The sequence below is a fragment of the Bos javanicus genome, chromosome 3 (genome assembly GCF_032452875.1).
Source record: "Bos javanicus breed banteng chromosome 3, ARS-OSU_banteng_1.0, whole genome shotgun sequence".
Classification (NCBI taxonomy): Eukaryota; Metazoa; Chordata; class Mammalia; order Artiodactyla; family Bovidae; genus Bos; species Bos javanicus.
Window position 1 is genome coordinate 67725203 of NC_083870.1, and position 16731 is coordinate 67741933.

The 16731-nt window shown below is 36.6% G+C and overlaps 1 protein-coding gene across 3 annotated transcripts in view; it reads left to right on the forward strand.

The window, feature by feature from the left end:
* PIGK (phosphatidylinositol glycan anchor biosynthesis class K) overlaps nucleotides 1–16731 on the forward strand; it is a 136356-nt gene that overhangs the window by 69600 nt on the left and 50025 nt on the right. The window contains exon 10 of one of the 3 annotated variants that reach the window (XM_061411544.1): nucleotides 12179–12215. The exons of the other annotated variants lie outside the window; for them this stretch is intronic. Within the exon in view, the coding sequence (XP_061267528.1) occupies nucleotides 12179–12200 (22 nt within the window). The 3' untranslated portion in view covers nucleotides 12201–12215. Of the gene's footprint in view, nucleotides 1–12178; nucleotides 12216–16731 lie in introns of those variants that run through there. 3 annotated transcript variants of the gene reach the window in all.

Below are 16731 nucleotides of genomic sequence, written 5' to 3' on the forward strand. Positions count from 1 at the left end.
TTTGGATACACTTGCTGATTCTAGATGCAACAAGAGCAAAGGTCAGCAAATTATGGCCTATGAGCCAGGTTTGGCCTGCTGCCTGTCTAGTAAAGTTTTTTTTTTTTTAAACAGCCACATTCATTTCTTTATTCATTTACATATTGTCCATGGATGGTTTTGTACTATAATGGAGTACTTGTGATAGAGACTTTATGGCCAGTCCAAAATATGGACTTTATGGCCAGAAAGTCTTTGGCCCTTTGCAGGAAAAAAGTTGTGTACCTCCATGTTAGAAGAATCTGGGCTTGGTCTCAGAGTATCAGTAATGGGGACAGAGTGACCAGTACAGCTTATGGCAATTCAGTGGGGCTGGAGTGTGTAATTCTGCAGCTATGCAGAGCAACGGGACAAAAAACTAAGCCAGGAACCTCTGAAAAGCATGTGGAATTTTCTGCAGTCACTCTTTGTTGAGGTGACAAAGACCTGCCAGGCTTGAATTTAAAATCTTGAAGAGTCTCACCATAAGATTAGTGGTAAATTAAAGATTGAATGAGTTTTGTCAAAATTGTGAGGCAGTCTTAATTCAGCTGAATCACTGACTGAATAGTAGTGTTCTACCATTCACAACACCACTCTCAAAGTGCCTGCCAGAACACTGTGGGGATCTTCTCAGATGGAAAGCAGCATTGTCAGTAGGTTTTTTCCCACCCTTAAACAAGTATGTAGTGTGCTATACACAATCGATAAAAAATTACTAGGTGCATAAAATGGAGACCATTAGGACTATATGTGTGTGTGCTAAGTCACTGTAATCGTTTCCGACTTTTTGAGGCACTATGGTCCATAGCCCTCCAGGCTCCTTTGTCCATGGGATTCTCCAGGCAAGAATACTGGAGTGTGTTGCTGTGCCCTACTCCAGGGGATCTTCCCGACCCAGGGATGGAACTGATGTCTCTTATGTCTCTTGCATTGAAGGCTGGATCTGAACCACTAGCACCACCTGAGAAGGCCTTATGACTATATTACAAGAGAAAAACAAGCAAAACACAATATAGAAGTAGACCTCGAAGTGATTAAGAACTTGAAGTTAGTAGAAAAGAACCTTGAAATACCTATTTTTAATATGTTCAAGAATATAGGAAAAAATTCTTGAAAACAGATTAAAAGACAGGGAATTTACCAGAAAAAATGAACATATCTAAGACATTGAACATTTCATGCAAAGATGGACTCGATAAAGGACAGAAATGGTATGGACCTAACAGAAGCAGAAGATATTAAGAAGAGGTGGCAAGAATACACAGAAGAACTGTACAAAAAAGATCTTCACGACCCAGATAATCACAATGGTGTGATCACTGACCTAGAACCAGACATCCTGGAATGTGAAGTCAAGTGGGCCTTAGAAAGCATCACTACGAACAAAGCTAGTGGAGGTGATAGAATTCCAGTTGAGCTATTTCAAATCCTGAAAGATGATGCTGTGAAAGTGCTGCACTCAATATGCCAGCAAATTTGGCAATGCCAAAGAATGCTCAAACTACTGTACAATTGCACTCATCTCACACGCTAGTAAAGTAATGCTCAAAATTCTCCAAGCCAGGCTTCAGCAATATGTGAACCGTGAACTTCCAGATGTTCAAGCTGGTTTTAGAAAAGGCAGAGGAACCAGAGACCAAATTGCCAACATCCGCTGGATCATGGAAAAGGCAAGAGAGTTCCAGAAAAACATCTATTTCTGCTTTATTGACTATGCCAAAGGCTTTGACTGTGTGGATCACAATAAACTGGAAAATTCTTCGAGAGATGGGAACACCAGACTACCTGATCTGCCTCTTGAGAAATCTGTATGCAGGTCAGGAAGCAACAGTTAGAACTGGACATGGAACAGCAGACTGGTTTCAAATAGGAAAAGGAGTACGCCAAGGCTGTATATTGTCACCCTGCTTATTTAATTTGTATGCAGAGTACATCATGAGAAACACTGGGCTGGAAGAAGCACAAGCTGGAATCAAGATTGCCGGGAGAAATATCAATAACCTCAGATATGCAGATGACACGACCCTTATGGCAGAAAGTGAAGAGGAACTAAAAAGCCTCTTGATGAGAGTGAAAGTGGAGAGTGAAAAAGTTGGCTTAAAGCTCAACATTCAGAAAACGAAGATCATGGCATCTGGTCCTATCACTTCATGGGAAATAGATGGGGAAACAGTGTCAGACTTAATTTTTTTGGGCTCCAAAATCACTGCAGAAGGTGACTGCAGCCATGAAATTAAAAGATGCTTACTCCTTGGAAGGAAAGTTATGTCCAACCTAGATAGCATATTCAAAAGCAGAGACATTACTTTGCCAACAAAGGTCCGTCTAGTCAAGGCTATGGTTTTTCCTGTGGTCATGTATGGATGTGAGAGTTGGACTGTAAAGAAGGCTGAACGCTGAAGAATTGATGCTTTTGAACTGTGGTTTTGGAGAAGACTCTTTTGAGAGTCCCTTGGACTGCAAGGAGATCCAACCAGTCCATTCCGAAGGAGATCAGCCCTGGGATTTCTTTGGAAGGAATGATGCTAAAGCTGCAACTCCAAAACTTTGGCCATCTCATGCGAAGAGTTGACCCATTGGAAAAGACTCTGATGCTGGGAGGGATTGGGGGCAAGAGGAGAAGGGGGCGACAGAGGATGAGATGGCTGGATGCCATCACTGACTCAATGGACATGAGTCTAGGTGAACTCCGGGAGTTGGTGATGGACAGGGAGGCCTGGCGTGCTGCGATTTATGGGGTCGCAAAGAGTCGGACACGACTGAGCGACTGTACTGAACTGAACTGAAGACATTGAAACGACCATTCTAGAACTGAAAATATAGTATCTGAATTGAAGAATTCAATGACTGGCTTGACATCAAATTGAATACATCAGAAAACAGCATAAGTGTACTTGAAGACAATTCAGTAGGGAAATGATCCAAGCTGAAGCACAGAAAGAAAGAAAAGAAGAAAGAAACAGAGGAAGGGAGGGAGTGTGAGAGGAAGGGAAGCAGGAATGAAAGAAGGAAGAGTAAGGGATATTATTAGGCTCAGTAAAATGTTGTAATGTGTGTAAATAGTGTCTTAAACTAGAGGACAGATTGAAAATAAAGAAGCAGCAATACATGAAGAGATAATGAGCAAAACTAATGAAACGTATGAAACACATCAGATTCAATTAATTCTACTAATTCTGAGCAGGATTGTTACAGTGAAACAACATTAGTCAAAATGTTGAAAAATCACAGACAAAGAGAAAAATTTTAAAAGTCCACTGAGAATGCACAGTGCCTTTAATACTGACATAAACAGTGGATGCTGTAAAGAACAATATTTCATAGGAACCTGGAATGTTAGGTCCATGAATCAAGACAATTTGGAAGTGGTCAAACAGGAGATGGCAAGAGTGAACATCAACATTTTAGGAATCAGTGAACTAAAATGGACTGGAAAGGGTGAATTTAACTCAGATGACCATTATATCTACTACTGTGGGCAAGAATCCCTTAGAAGAAATGAAGTAGCCATCATAGTCAACAAAAGAGTCTGAAATGCAGTACTTGGATGCAATCTCAAAAATGACAGAATGATCTCTGTTCGTTTCCAAGGCAAACCATTCATTATCACAGTAATCCAAGTCTATGTCCTGACCAGTAATGCTGAAGAAGCTGAAGTTGAATAGTTCTATGAAGACCTACAAGACCTTCTAGAACTAACACCCAAAAAAGATGTCCTTTTCATTCAGGGGACTGGAATGCAAAAGTAGGAAGTCAAGAAATACCTGGAGTAACAGGAAAATTTGGACTTGGAGTACAGAATGAAGCAGTGCAAAGGCTGATAGAGTTTTGCCAAGAGAACATGCTGGTCATAGCAAACACCGTCTTCTGACAACGCAAGAGAAGACTCTACATGTGGACATCCCTAGATGGTCAATACAGAAATCAGATTCTGTATTCTTTGCAGCCAAAGATGGAGAAGCTCTATACAGTCAGCAAAAACAAGACCAGGAGCTGACTGTGGCTCAGATCATGAACTCCTTATTGCCAAATTCAGACTTAAATTGAAGAAAGTAGGGAAAACCACTGGACGATTCAGGTATGACCTAAATCAAATCCCTAATGATTATACAGTGGATGTGACAAATAGATTCAAGGGATTAGAGGTGATAGAAATATGGACGGAGGTTCTTGACATTGTACAGGAGGCAATGATCAAGACCATCCCCAAGAGAAAGAAATGCAAAAAAGGCAAAATGGTTGTCTGAGAAGGTGTTACAAATAGCAGAGAAAAGAAGAGAAAGGAGTGAAAGGCAGAGGAGAAAAGGAAAGATATACCTGTTTGAATGCAGAGTTCCAGAGACTAGCAAGGAGAGATAAGAAAGCCTTCCTAGGTGACCAATGCAAAGAAATAGAGGAAAACAATAGAGTGGGAAATACTAGGGATCTCTTCAAGAAAATTAGAGATACCAAGGGAACATTTCATGCCAAGATGGGCACAATTAAGGATAGAAATGGTATGGACCTAACAGAAGCAGGAGACATTAAGAAGAGGTGGTGAGAATACACAGAAGAAATATACAAAAAGATCTTCATTACCTGGATAACCATGGTGGTGTGATCACTTACCTAGAACCAGACATCCTGGAATGCGAAGTCAGTGGACCTCACAACAAACAAAGCTAGTGGAAGTGATGGAATTCCAGTTGAGCTATTTCAGATCCTAAAAGATGGTGCTGTGAAAGTGCTGCACTCAATATGCCAGCAAATTTGGAAAACTCAGCAGTGGCCATAGGATTCAATAATCCTATGGCCAAAGGATTCAACTGGAAAAGTCAGTTTTCATTCCAATCCCAGAGAAAGGCAATGCCAAAGAATGTTCAAACTGCTGCACAGTTGCACTCATCTCACACGCTAGCAAAGTAATTCTCAAAATTCTCCAAGCCAGACTTTAACAGTATGTGAACTGTGAACTTCCAGATGTTCAGTCTGGATTTAGAAAAGGCAGAGGAACCAGAGATCAAATTGCCAACATCCATTGAATCATCAGAAAAGCACGAGAGTTCCAGAAAAACATCTATTTCTGCTTTAATGATTATGCCAAAGCCTTTGACTGTGTGAATCACAACACAAACCATGGAAAATTCTTAAAGAGATGGGAATATCAGACCAACTTACTTGCCTCCTGAGAAATCTGTATGTCAAAAAGCACCACTTGGAACCGGACCTGAAACAGTGGACTGGAAAGGAGTACATCAAGGCTGTATATTGTCACCCTGCTTATTTAACTTACATGCAGAGCACATCATGTGAAATGCCAGGCTGGATGAAGCACAAGCTGGAATTAAGATTGTGGGGAGAAATATCAATAACCTCAGATATGCAGATGACACCACCCTTATGGCAGAAAGAGAAGAAGAACTAAAGAACCTCTTGATGAAAGTGAAAGAAGAGAGTGAAAAGGTTTGCTTAAAACTCAACATTTGGAAAACTAAGATCATGGTATCCGGTCCCATCACTTCATGGCAAATAGATGAGGAAATAATGGAAACAGTAGCTGACTTTATTTTCTTGGGCTCCAAAATCACTGCAGATAGTCACTGCAGCTATGAAATTAAAAGACACTTGCTCCTTGGAAGAAAAGGTGTGACCAACCGTAGGCAGCATATTAAAAAGCAGAGACTTTACTTTGCTAACAAATGTCCGTCTAATCAAAACTCTGGTTTTTTCTGTAGTCATGTATGGATGTGAGAGTTGGACTGTAAAGAAAGTTGAGCACTGAAGAATTGATGCTTTTGAACTGTGGTGTTGCAGAAGACTCTTGAGAGTTTCTTGGACTGCAAGGAGAACCAACCAGTCCATCCTAAAGGAGATCAGTCCTGAATACTCATGGGAGAAAGGACTGATGTTGAAGCTGAAACTCCAGTACTTTGGTCACCTCATGCGAAGAGCTGACTCATTTGAAAAGACCCTGATCCCGGGGAAAGATTGAAGGCGGGAGGAGAAAGGGACAACAGAGGAAGAGATCGTTGAATGGTATACCGACTCTATGGACATGAGTTTGGGTAAGCTCCCAGAGTTGGTGATGGACAGGAAAGCCTGGCACGCTGCACTCCATGGGATTGCAAAGAGTTGGACACGACTGAGCGACGAACTGAGTGACTGAAACAGCGGAAGCCATAAACAACAGAATGACATTTTTAAAGTACTGAATGGAAGAAAACGTCTAACCTATAAATCTATACACAGCAAAAATATCTTCCAAAAATGAAAGTGAAATAAAGATGTCTTCAGTCAAACAGAACAATTTGTTGCCAGTGCATCTGAACTACAGTAAAAACTAAAGGAAGTACTTTAGCCAGAAGTATAATGATTCTATTGGGAAACAGAAATTTAGTAAGGAATGAAGAGAACCAGAATAGACATATGTATCATGTAAGATAATTAAATATTGATAGTACCAAAAAAACCCCACCTAATCTCTGTTGAGTTAAAACAATATTTGCTTAATTAAAATATATTATAGCAGCAATGCAAAAGGCAGAGGGATAATTAGAATGAAAGTGTTGCAAAATACTACTCTTATTGGAGAAATGATAAATGTGGGTCATTTATTAGATTACAAAGACAAAGTTTGATGTTATAATGTCACTATAATTATTATAAACTACCATGTTAATAGAGAAAAAAGATTAATAGAGTATTTGGTTAATTCAAAGAAAAAAGGAAAGTAAAAGAAACATCAAATAGATGAGAAATAGAAAATTGATATTAATATTAAACACGGTTGTATCGGTCTATAAGTTAAGTATAATTGGACCAAATGCCCTCTTTCATAGAGTAAAATTATCATACTAATTTAAAACAAAATCTCAAAATGTGTTTACGTGATGCATTTTCAGTACAGGGTTATGAAAATCACTTGGGATGTGACTCAAGTGATACAGGAATATGGGGGATTTAGGAAAAAAATAAGTAAAAGAAATAAATCAAGCCTTCAAGTAAGAGAATTTGCTTTTTTATCAGCTGTAAAAAAATATTTACCTTCTCCCAACAAACTTCAAATAAGCAGTAGGCTTAGATGGTTTTTATTTGTGGCGTTTACCAAACATGTGAAACTGACATACAGATGGAACAGACAAAGAAAGCATGCTACCCAATTAATTTGATGCAACTAGTTAATTTTGAACCCAAAACTAGACAAGAAGAAAATGAAAAAATAATAGAACCAACCTCATTTCATTATTACATTTGTACAAATCTTTTTTTAAACAGATGTACAAATCTTAAATTCAAATCCAGTAATGTAAAAGTAAAAATACTTCATGACCAAATAGAAGTTACCTTAAAATTCTAGGAATGATTTTGAGTTAGAAAATATATTAATGTATTTCATTGTATCTGTACATTAAATGAGAAATAGTTTGTAATTGTTTCAGTAGATGTGGAAAAAGCACCTGATTAAAATTCATCAATCATTAATGATGAAAGAAAGCAACATAGCTTAGTGAACTGGAAATAGAGAGCTGCCTTGACTTAATAAAGGCTGTATATCTAAAGCCAGAAGAAAACATTACATTTTAGCGTGACTCTTTAGAAGCATCTCTATGAAAGTCAGATGAGATAAGAATGCATACTCTATTGCCATCTACACAGTAAGTCCCAAATAATGCCAGAAGACAAGGGAACGATAAGAGGTATAAGGATCAGGGAGAGGCAACTTTCCCTGTTGTTTTATCTTTTTTCTTTCTTTCTTTTTTTTTTTTTTTACAGACTGTATAATAGAAAATTTAAGAGACTCTACCATTTAATTATTAAACTTACAAGAGTTGGGACATAATGTGGAAAGATATTATACTAACCAATCATAGCTATTAAAAGAAATGCTTTAGTTAGTGTAATATCAATAATATGATTGATAAAGCTTAACTGCAACAAAGTTAAAATACCCTAAGTAGTAAAAAAAATACAAAGTTAAAAGAGAAACTCTAGGTGAAATTATTTGCAACATGTATGTCAAAAAATTTCTTTCCGGATTATATAAGTATACTGCACATAGATTCTTTTTAAAAGACACCTCAATAGAAAAGTGACCAGAGGAGATACAGTTTGGAAAAGAAAAACTCATGTCCAGTGACTTTTCAAGTATTTTTTAAAAGGGGAAATGGAAATTAAGACAATGAGATACTGTTTCTTGTAGGAAATTAAGTGGTGATGAGGGAAATGGGAATTTACACATTTCTGATGGCAGTGTAAATTGATGCAGCCCCCTTGGATAGTAATTTGGTTGTTACTAGCAAAATTTAAAATACGAATAACTATGACCCCTCAAGTCCACTTCTAAATAATTACTTTAGAATAGGGGTTAGCAAACTTTTTCTGTGAAAGGACAGCTAAGTAAACATTTTAGCCTTTGTAGGTCTAATGATGTCAGCTGCAAATACTCTGTTATTGTAGTGCAAAAGAAGTCACATAATACATTAACAGATGAATGGGTTCAAATAAAACTTTATTTGTAGACACTGAACTTTGAATTTTATATCTTTCATTTGTCATGAAATAGTCTCCCTTAATGTCTTTTTAGCCATTAAAAAATGTAATAGCTTACAGCTATTACATATAGAAACAGATGACAGGTCAAATTTGGTCTATGGGCTGGCTATAGTTTGCTGTGTTATAAAGCATCTTGCACATGTAGACAAAGCAGCCTGGAAGAATATTTTATGCAACATTATTTCTAACAATAAATAAAAGCAGATGTCCATCCATAATGGAATGTCTAAGTAAAGTGAAGCATTTTCGTATTATGTGTGTGTATACATGTGCTCTTTCAGAATTTTCCACAGTTTATTGTGATCCACACAGTCAAAGGCTTTGGCATAGTCAATAAAGCAGAAATAGATGTTTTTCTGGAACTCTCCCTTTTTCCATGATCCAGTGGATGTTGGCAATTTGATCTCTGGTTCTTCTGCCTTTTCTAAAACCAGCTTGAACGTCTGAAGTTCACTTGTCATTTGTTGTCTTCTTATAATAGCCATCTTGACAGGTATGAGGTGGTATCTCACTGTGGTTTTGATTTGCATTTTCCTGATGATTAGTGATGTTGAGCATCTTTTTGTGTATCTGTTGGTTCTCTATATGTCTTTGGGCTTCCCTGGTGGCTCAGTGGTAAAGACTGCCTGCAATGCAGGAGACCCGGCTTCCATCCCTTGGTTGGAAAGATCCCCTGGAGGAGGCCATGACAACCCACTCTAGTACTCTTGCCTAGAGAATGGACAGAGGAGCCTGGCAGGCTACAGACCATAGGGTCGCACAGAGTCGGACACGACAAGCAGCTAAGCTATATGTCTTCGGAAAAATTTCTGTTCAGGTCCTCTGCCCATTTTTTAATTAGGTTGTTTGTTTTTTTTGATGTTGAGTTGTATGAGTTCTTTGTCTCTTATGTTTTGTTATCTGTTTGAATGTAGAATATAATTTATTAATTAAACTATGAATATTCTGCATACTTTCATGTATACATATATATTTAAGCAAAATAAAATGACTAGAACAACACACATTTATAACTTCAGTTATGTGTACCTACTAGATGCAGGCATGCTAAGTTGCTTCAGTCACGTCCGAATCTTTGCAACCCATGGACTGTAGCCCTGCAGGTTCCTCTGTCCATGGGATTCTCTAGGCAAGCATACTGGAGTGGGTTGCCATGCATTTCTCCAGGGGATCTTCCCAACCCAGTTGAATGAACCTATGTTTCTAACATCTCCTGCATTGGCAGACAGGTTCCTGAGAAGTGCTCAGTAATTTTGACAGGATTTCTTCTGACTAACTGCTATTTTAAAATTGCCTTTGACTCTACAAAGATTATTCCTTATGAATATACACATTTGCTGGTTTGGAGAATTTCTGCGAAGTCTGCTTACCTGATAAGAGGTCCTTCAGTGAGAATTAGAGCTTGGTTTTCCAGGATTTCGTTATATTCACTTTACTAAATTTCTTGGGAGGTATTCTTTTTTAACTGGTATGTGATCTTTTTAAACTGATGTTCTTTTTTAACTGATATGCTACCTAACTGCATGCTGATGGTAAAAAAGATGCATGTCAGTAGTTGGGCCATAAGCTCGTGTAACCTTATTTCTCTTGGGAGTTAACTTTCTGTTCCCTACCTCAAATGATGTTTCTTTCCCCAGCTCATTATCTTCCATGTGCTTCTTTAAAGTAGGTAATAGCCAAGCCTGTGTCTTTGCTTGCAAGGTTGTAATTTGACAATTAGAAGAATGGTGATGCTGTGAGTGTGGAAAGTGAAAGTGAAAGTGGAGTAGCTCAGTCGTGTCCGACTCTTTGTGACCCTGTGGACTGTAGGCCACCCGGCTCCTCTGTCCATGGGATTTCCCAGGCAAGAATACTGGAGTGGGGTGCCATTTCCTTCTCCAGAGGGGGAAGATGCATTAGATTGTTGTGTCATTTCTATATAACCTGTCTTCACAAAAATAATCTTCAGTGACTCTTGGGATGTTTTGGAGTTGTAATAGCATTTTGTGTTTGTCTCTATCGACCAATAAATTTGAGTTGTCTTTTCCCTTAGAGTGTCTTTAAACTTTCAGGAATGTCATAGGGCTGCAGGTTTGTCAAGTATATCTCACACAACAATATGTGTTGGCCATTATACGAATGCTTGGGTGTTTTATTAATGCAGTTTAGGAGTGGAAATTTTTCTGTGCTTTTTTCCCCCAGCAGGATTGTGTTAAGAAATTAACTTGATTTCTTTATATACTTTTAGTTTCAAAAAATTCTTTTAGTTGCTCATGTTCAAGAAGTAACACTAACTTTGGCTAGCTTCTGTTTCTGGTGTGTTTAAAGAATTTCTTCCTAATGATTTCACAGTACCCTACATCATGTGTCTTGAATTATTTATTGATGATCCTAATTTTTAGTTTGTGTCTGGTAGAGCACAGTGTGTCTGTTTTTCTGTTCTTTTTGTTGGGTGTATTTCTAGTGTTTGAAAAGATGCTTTAGTCTTCTGCCCACAGTAAACTAGGCCATCTTATACTTGAATAATCTAATCTCTATATGGCAATATGGAATAATACCTCACCTTTTTCTGAATTAGAGGTGACCTTATATGTGGGTGCATTAATAATTTTACAGTGTTATTTTAAGAGTGCTGGATACAACAGAGGAGAAAGATTTTTGAGGGAACTGGGCATTTTGAAAGAATAAAAAGAACTCAAAACAAACAAACGTTTGTAAAGACTAACTTTGTGGGTTTCAGAATTTTGCCAGCAGAATTTTATTTACTTTGGCAAAGGATTTGGACAATATTTTAATTGGATTTTGATTTAAGATGGTAGCGTCATGGTATTGTATCTACAATTCTTCTGTAGTGTAAGCAAATTCCATTCCTATTATTGTTTTTTTTTAAAAGAAACAGTAAAGTAAGAAAAGGAATGTATAGCTTTTTGCATGCAGAAACTACTCTTTTTAAAGTAGATGTCTTAGTGAAGGATCTTGGAAAGAGATAATAGAAAAATATATCTTAAAAAAAAAGAAAAATATATCTTTTTAGGAGGAACTCAAATGTTAAATAAAAGGAATAATGAGTAGCTTTAAGAAAGAGAACTTTACTGTTTTGCAAGAGAAAATTCCAGGTTTCCCTTAGAATGGTAGCCATGTATAGATTGGAATTAACATTGATCATTTTCTTAGTTCCTGAATTATACTGTAAACATGGACTACTTGCTAGGGCCCTAGCTACTAAAGATAGGAGATATGGGGTCTAGAAAGTGGGGGTGATTTGACTTAGGTGAGAGTATTGGGAAAGCGTTAATTCTGAGGAAATAGATGATAGTTTGCAAGGAAGGAGGAGGTGTCCCTTGGAGTCTTGGTAGTGAAGGGAAACAAAAAAGCGACTACACATAGGGGTCCAAAGGAGATGAGAGGGGGAAAAAAAAAAGGACAAATTCTGTTCTCACCACTACCACAAAAAGTACCATTTATTAAAAAGTCTATACTTTATTGTAGCCACAGAGGAGGGTGCTGTTGAATGGAGAGAAACCTAATAAGCCAACTTATCTCCTTTCTTCCCCCATCACAAGATAGCTTACTGTATTGCTGCATCTAAAAAAAACAATGCAGATGCTTTTCAGTAAAAACAGAAGGCAACATCCATACAGAGTTACTATAAGAAAGCAGAAAACTAAAACCAAATCTTCTAAACACGCTCACTACACAGAGAATGAGAGGAAAAATAAAGAAAAGAAAGGCACAAAAAAGGAAAACTAAGATAAAAGTCAAAGTGTTAGTTGCTCAGTTGTGTCCAACTTTTTGCAATCCTATGGACTGTAGCCCTCCAGGTTCCTCTGTCCATGGAATTTTCCAGGCGAGAATACTGGAGTGGGTAGCCATTCCCTTCTCCAGGGGATCTTTCCAACCCAAGGATCAAACTGAGGTCTCCTGCATTGCAGGTACATTCTTACCGTCTGAGCCACCAGGGAAGCCAAGATATAATACTCAAATATAAATAACTTACATTACACAAGCAATTGCATTATGAAAGAACTCCATGAATCAGACACTTCAAAACTCACAATTGAAATGGACAATGAATAGAAAGATGTATGAAATAGGAGCTGACTGAACTCTGGAAAGAAAATCAACAAAAAAAGACAAAAATCATTTCACAAATGAAAAGTAAATTACAAGGTACCCAAGGTAAGATAGATATTACCAAAAGTTCAGTAAGAGACATAAAGACTAGAAATGAAAAAAAATCATGAAAGTGAAATTGAAATAAGATAGATAAAAGGCTCAGAGAGAAAGAGAAGATCCAATATATTTAGATCAAGACATTGAACTAGAAAAATAAATGGGAAATGAACAGAAATAATATTTAAAATTATAATAAAACAAACTTTCTAAAACAAAAGGAGACTTGCATTTCCATCTTGAAAGGGCCCCAAGGTACCTGGGAGAATTGATTGATCTAGAACTCTTAGCTATATCCTATATATTAGTATTAGACTTTAAAATGAAAGAAAAAGACCACCTGAGCCTTCAAGCCAAAAAAATAAAAAGAATAGTTTTATTTTTTAAATAAATTAAAAATGAGAGTAATTAAAATAGAAATAAAATCAGTTTGACATCACACCTTTAGCAATATATACATAGCAAGAAAATGATGGACATTTTCAAGAAATTCAAAAATGAGTAATTTGTTGTGGTATTGAATAAGTAAAAAGGTCAAAATCCATAGTGATAACCAAGATTACTTGGGAATTGCACTTTGAGTGACTTTTTAAAAAATGCTGCAGTTATTAAGAAAATTTTCAAGGGTATTCCCTAACGGTTAGGACTCAGTGCTTTCACTGCTGGGGTCAGAGGCGTGGTGTGATCCCTGGTTGGGGAACTAAGATCCTGAAAGCTGCGCAGCTGGGCAAAAACAAGAAAAAGAAAATTTTCAAACCTATCATTGGTTGATACATGCTGAAGTGTTTAGATGAGACCTATTATGATATTTGCAACTTTAAAATGGTTCAGAAAAAATAAAATAAGGAAAAAGAAGTTGAAATTTTTTGCAACAGCTACTTGTCATTTTTAAAAATGTTAAAATGAATTGTTAATATTAGATTTCTAATATTTTTGTATCTTTTATATTGATTGAGAGACATTTTATGAGTAAAATGAATTCCAATTTATATGTTATTACTTTGTATTTTTAGAAGAATTTTTCATATTTCTACTTACTCTTAGAATTACTTCAGTGATCTTATCTACACTAATTTTTTCCCCAGCAGATATTTATTGAAACTTCTGGTGCCTTAATCAAAGCAATAGCACCAAACTATACTGAGTAGTCATTGTATTCTTTCCTATCACAGACATACAGTAAAAAAAACAACCCACAAACATTCCAGTTTCACTTAGAAATATTCTTAATGAGGAAGGAAAAATTTTTAATGAATTATTTATCTTTTTATTGTTGAGTTGTAATATAGTTTTGATACCATTATTTTTTCAGATGTATCAGTTCAGTTCAGTCGCTCAATCGTGTCTGACTCTTTGTGACCCCATGGACCGTAGCACCCCAGGCCTCTCTGTCCATCACCAACTCCTGGAGTTTACCCAAACTCATGTCCATTGAGTCAGTGATGCTATCCAACCATCTCATCCTCTGTCGTCCCCTTCTCTTCTTGCCTTCACTCTTTCCCAGCATCAGGGTCTTTTCAAATGAGTCAGTTCTTCACATCAGGTGGCCAAAGTAATGGAGTTTCAGCTTCAGCATCAGTCTTCCAATGAACACTCAGGACTGATCTCCTTTAGGATGGACTGGCTGGATCTCCTTGCAGTCCAAGGGACTCTCAAGAGTCTTCTCCAACACCACAGTTCAAAAACATCTAATTCTTCAGCGCTCAGCTTTCTTTATAGTCCAACTCTCACATCCATACATGACTACTGGAAAAACCATAGCCTTGACTAGATGATAAAGTAATGTCTCTGCTTTTGAATATGCTGTCTAGGTTGGTCATAACTTTCCTTCTAAGGAGTAAGCATCTTTTAATTTCATGGCTGCAACCACCATCTGCAGTGGTTTTGGAGCCCCCCCAAAATAAAGTCAGTCACTGTTTCCATTGTTTCCCCGTCTATTTGCCATGAATTGATGGGACCGGATGCCATGATCTTCATTTTCTGAATGTTGAGCTTTAAGCCAACTTTTTCACTCTCCACTTTCACTTTCATCAAGAGGCTTTTTAGTTCCTCTTCACTTTCTGCCGTAAGGGTGGTGTCATCTGCATATCTGAGATTATTGATATTTCTCCTGGTAATCTTGATTCTAGCTTGTGTTTCTTCCAGCCCAGCATTTCTCATGATGTACTCTGCATATAAGTTAAATAAGTAGGGTGACAATATACAGCCTTGACATACTCCTTTTCCTATTTGGAACCAGTCTGTTGTTTCATGTCCAGTTTTCACTGTTGCTTCCTGACCCGCATACAGACTTCTCAAGAGGCAGGTCAGGTGGTCTGGTATTCCCAGATGTATGATTTGCAAAAATTTTCCTCCATTTTTTGGGTTTTTCACTTTCTTGGTAGTGTATTTTGAAGCACAAAAATTTTAAATTGGATGTTATTTAATCTATTTTCCTTTTGTTGCTTGGTGTATGTTTTGTATACCTAAAAATACAGATAGAGCTTTAAAAGGTGGTATATTGTGAAATGTTTAAAAATAATGTGGGTTATTTTTGGTCAGTGAATATGTATTTTATTTTTAATTGTATACTCTAATATAATTTGTGAGGGCTACCATAACAAAGTACCACAGACTGAGTGCTTAAGCAACAGAAATTTATTTCCTCACAATTCTGGAAGCTGGAAGTCCAAGATCAAGGTGTTGACAGGATTGTTTTCTTATAAAGCCTCTCGTTGATTTATAGATGGTTAAATCTTCCCCTGGTATCTTCATGAGGACTTTGTCTTTATCTGTGTCTACCTCCAGAACTTTTTTCATCTTTTAATACTGGAATTACTACCCATTAGTAATTCCCCCTTCTCTCCTCTTTTGCTCCTGGAAACCACCCTTCTATTTTCTGTCTCTATAAAGCAATATTTTAAGACAGTTTTTTCATCAATAGTGAGCGTCTTCAAAGTTCCTCCAATTAATTATATTTATGCTAATCTGCAAAATATATATAAACTTTTACCTATCTAAGAGGTCTTTTAAACTCTTATGTACAAAATTTTGTCCTTATTTGTATATTTGCCTTTTTATTGGGAGAGATTCCAGATTTCTCATCATCAGATTTCTTAACTAGAGATTTATACTAGTCTTGTTTATTTTTCAAGGTAATTCAAGGTTTCAGTTTTTAAATTTAAATTGATAAGGTGATGTTTACAGGATAAAAGGTAATTGAAAGTTTAAATGTGTTTCAGTCTTGCTGTTTTAAAATCTAATGTTTATTTGCTATTTTGTAAATGTTGATACTTTTTTAAGAACTTTTTTTGTAGTTTTCTTCATTTGGGGAGATTTTATTCTTACTCTGCACTTTACTCTTTTATACCATCAGGTATGTGTTGTGTCAATTCTGCATCTCATTGAAATATAAGTATTAAAATATTTTCCATATAGAATAACCTCTCAGAGAGTTATTATTGTCTTTATTTTATTCCTATATTCATTCAGCAAACATTTATTGAGTCTTCATTATATGGTAAATAGTGGCTATACAAAGAAGAATAAGACATGATTTTTGTCTTCAAGGTGGTAAAAAAAAGCACACCTAAGATCTAAATAAATTACTATATTTGAAAGAAGAGTAAACAAAAAGGGAGCTTTAATTGGTCCAAATAGGGAACAGAATGAAGAAAATCAGAGTCATGAGAATACAAGGCCCACTGGCAGGGGACCAGTAGATGGGCATGGCTGAAACTGTTGATTCGGACATAGAGGAGGAGTTGCTGAAGATGAGGCTTGAATAGTTGGAGCCAGGTTTTGAAGACCTTTAAAAGCATATGCAGTGAACATGGAGTTCTTAAACATTTTTAAGTCTCAGAGTGAAAGACAGGATGAGACTATTATGTGATGTTAAGTAGTCTTATTAAATAGTAATTTTATGCAATCTGAATGTATATATGGTTGTATCATTTAAAAATTATCCTTAGATTATTTTTCATAGATTATTGACAAATACTGCTTATTTAACAATCTCAGATATATATATTTTTAATATAGTTCATA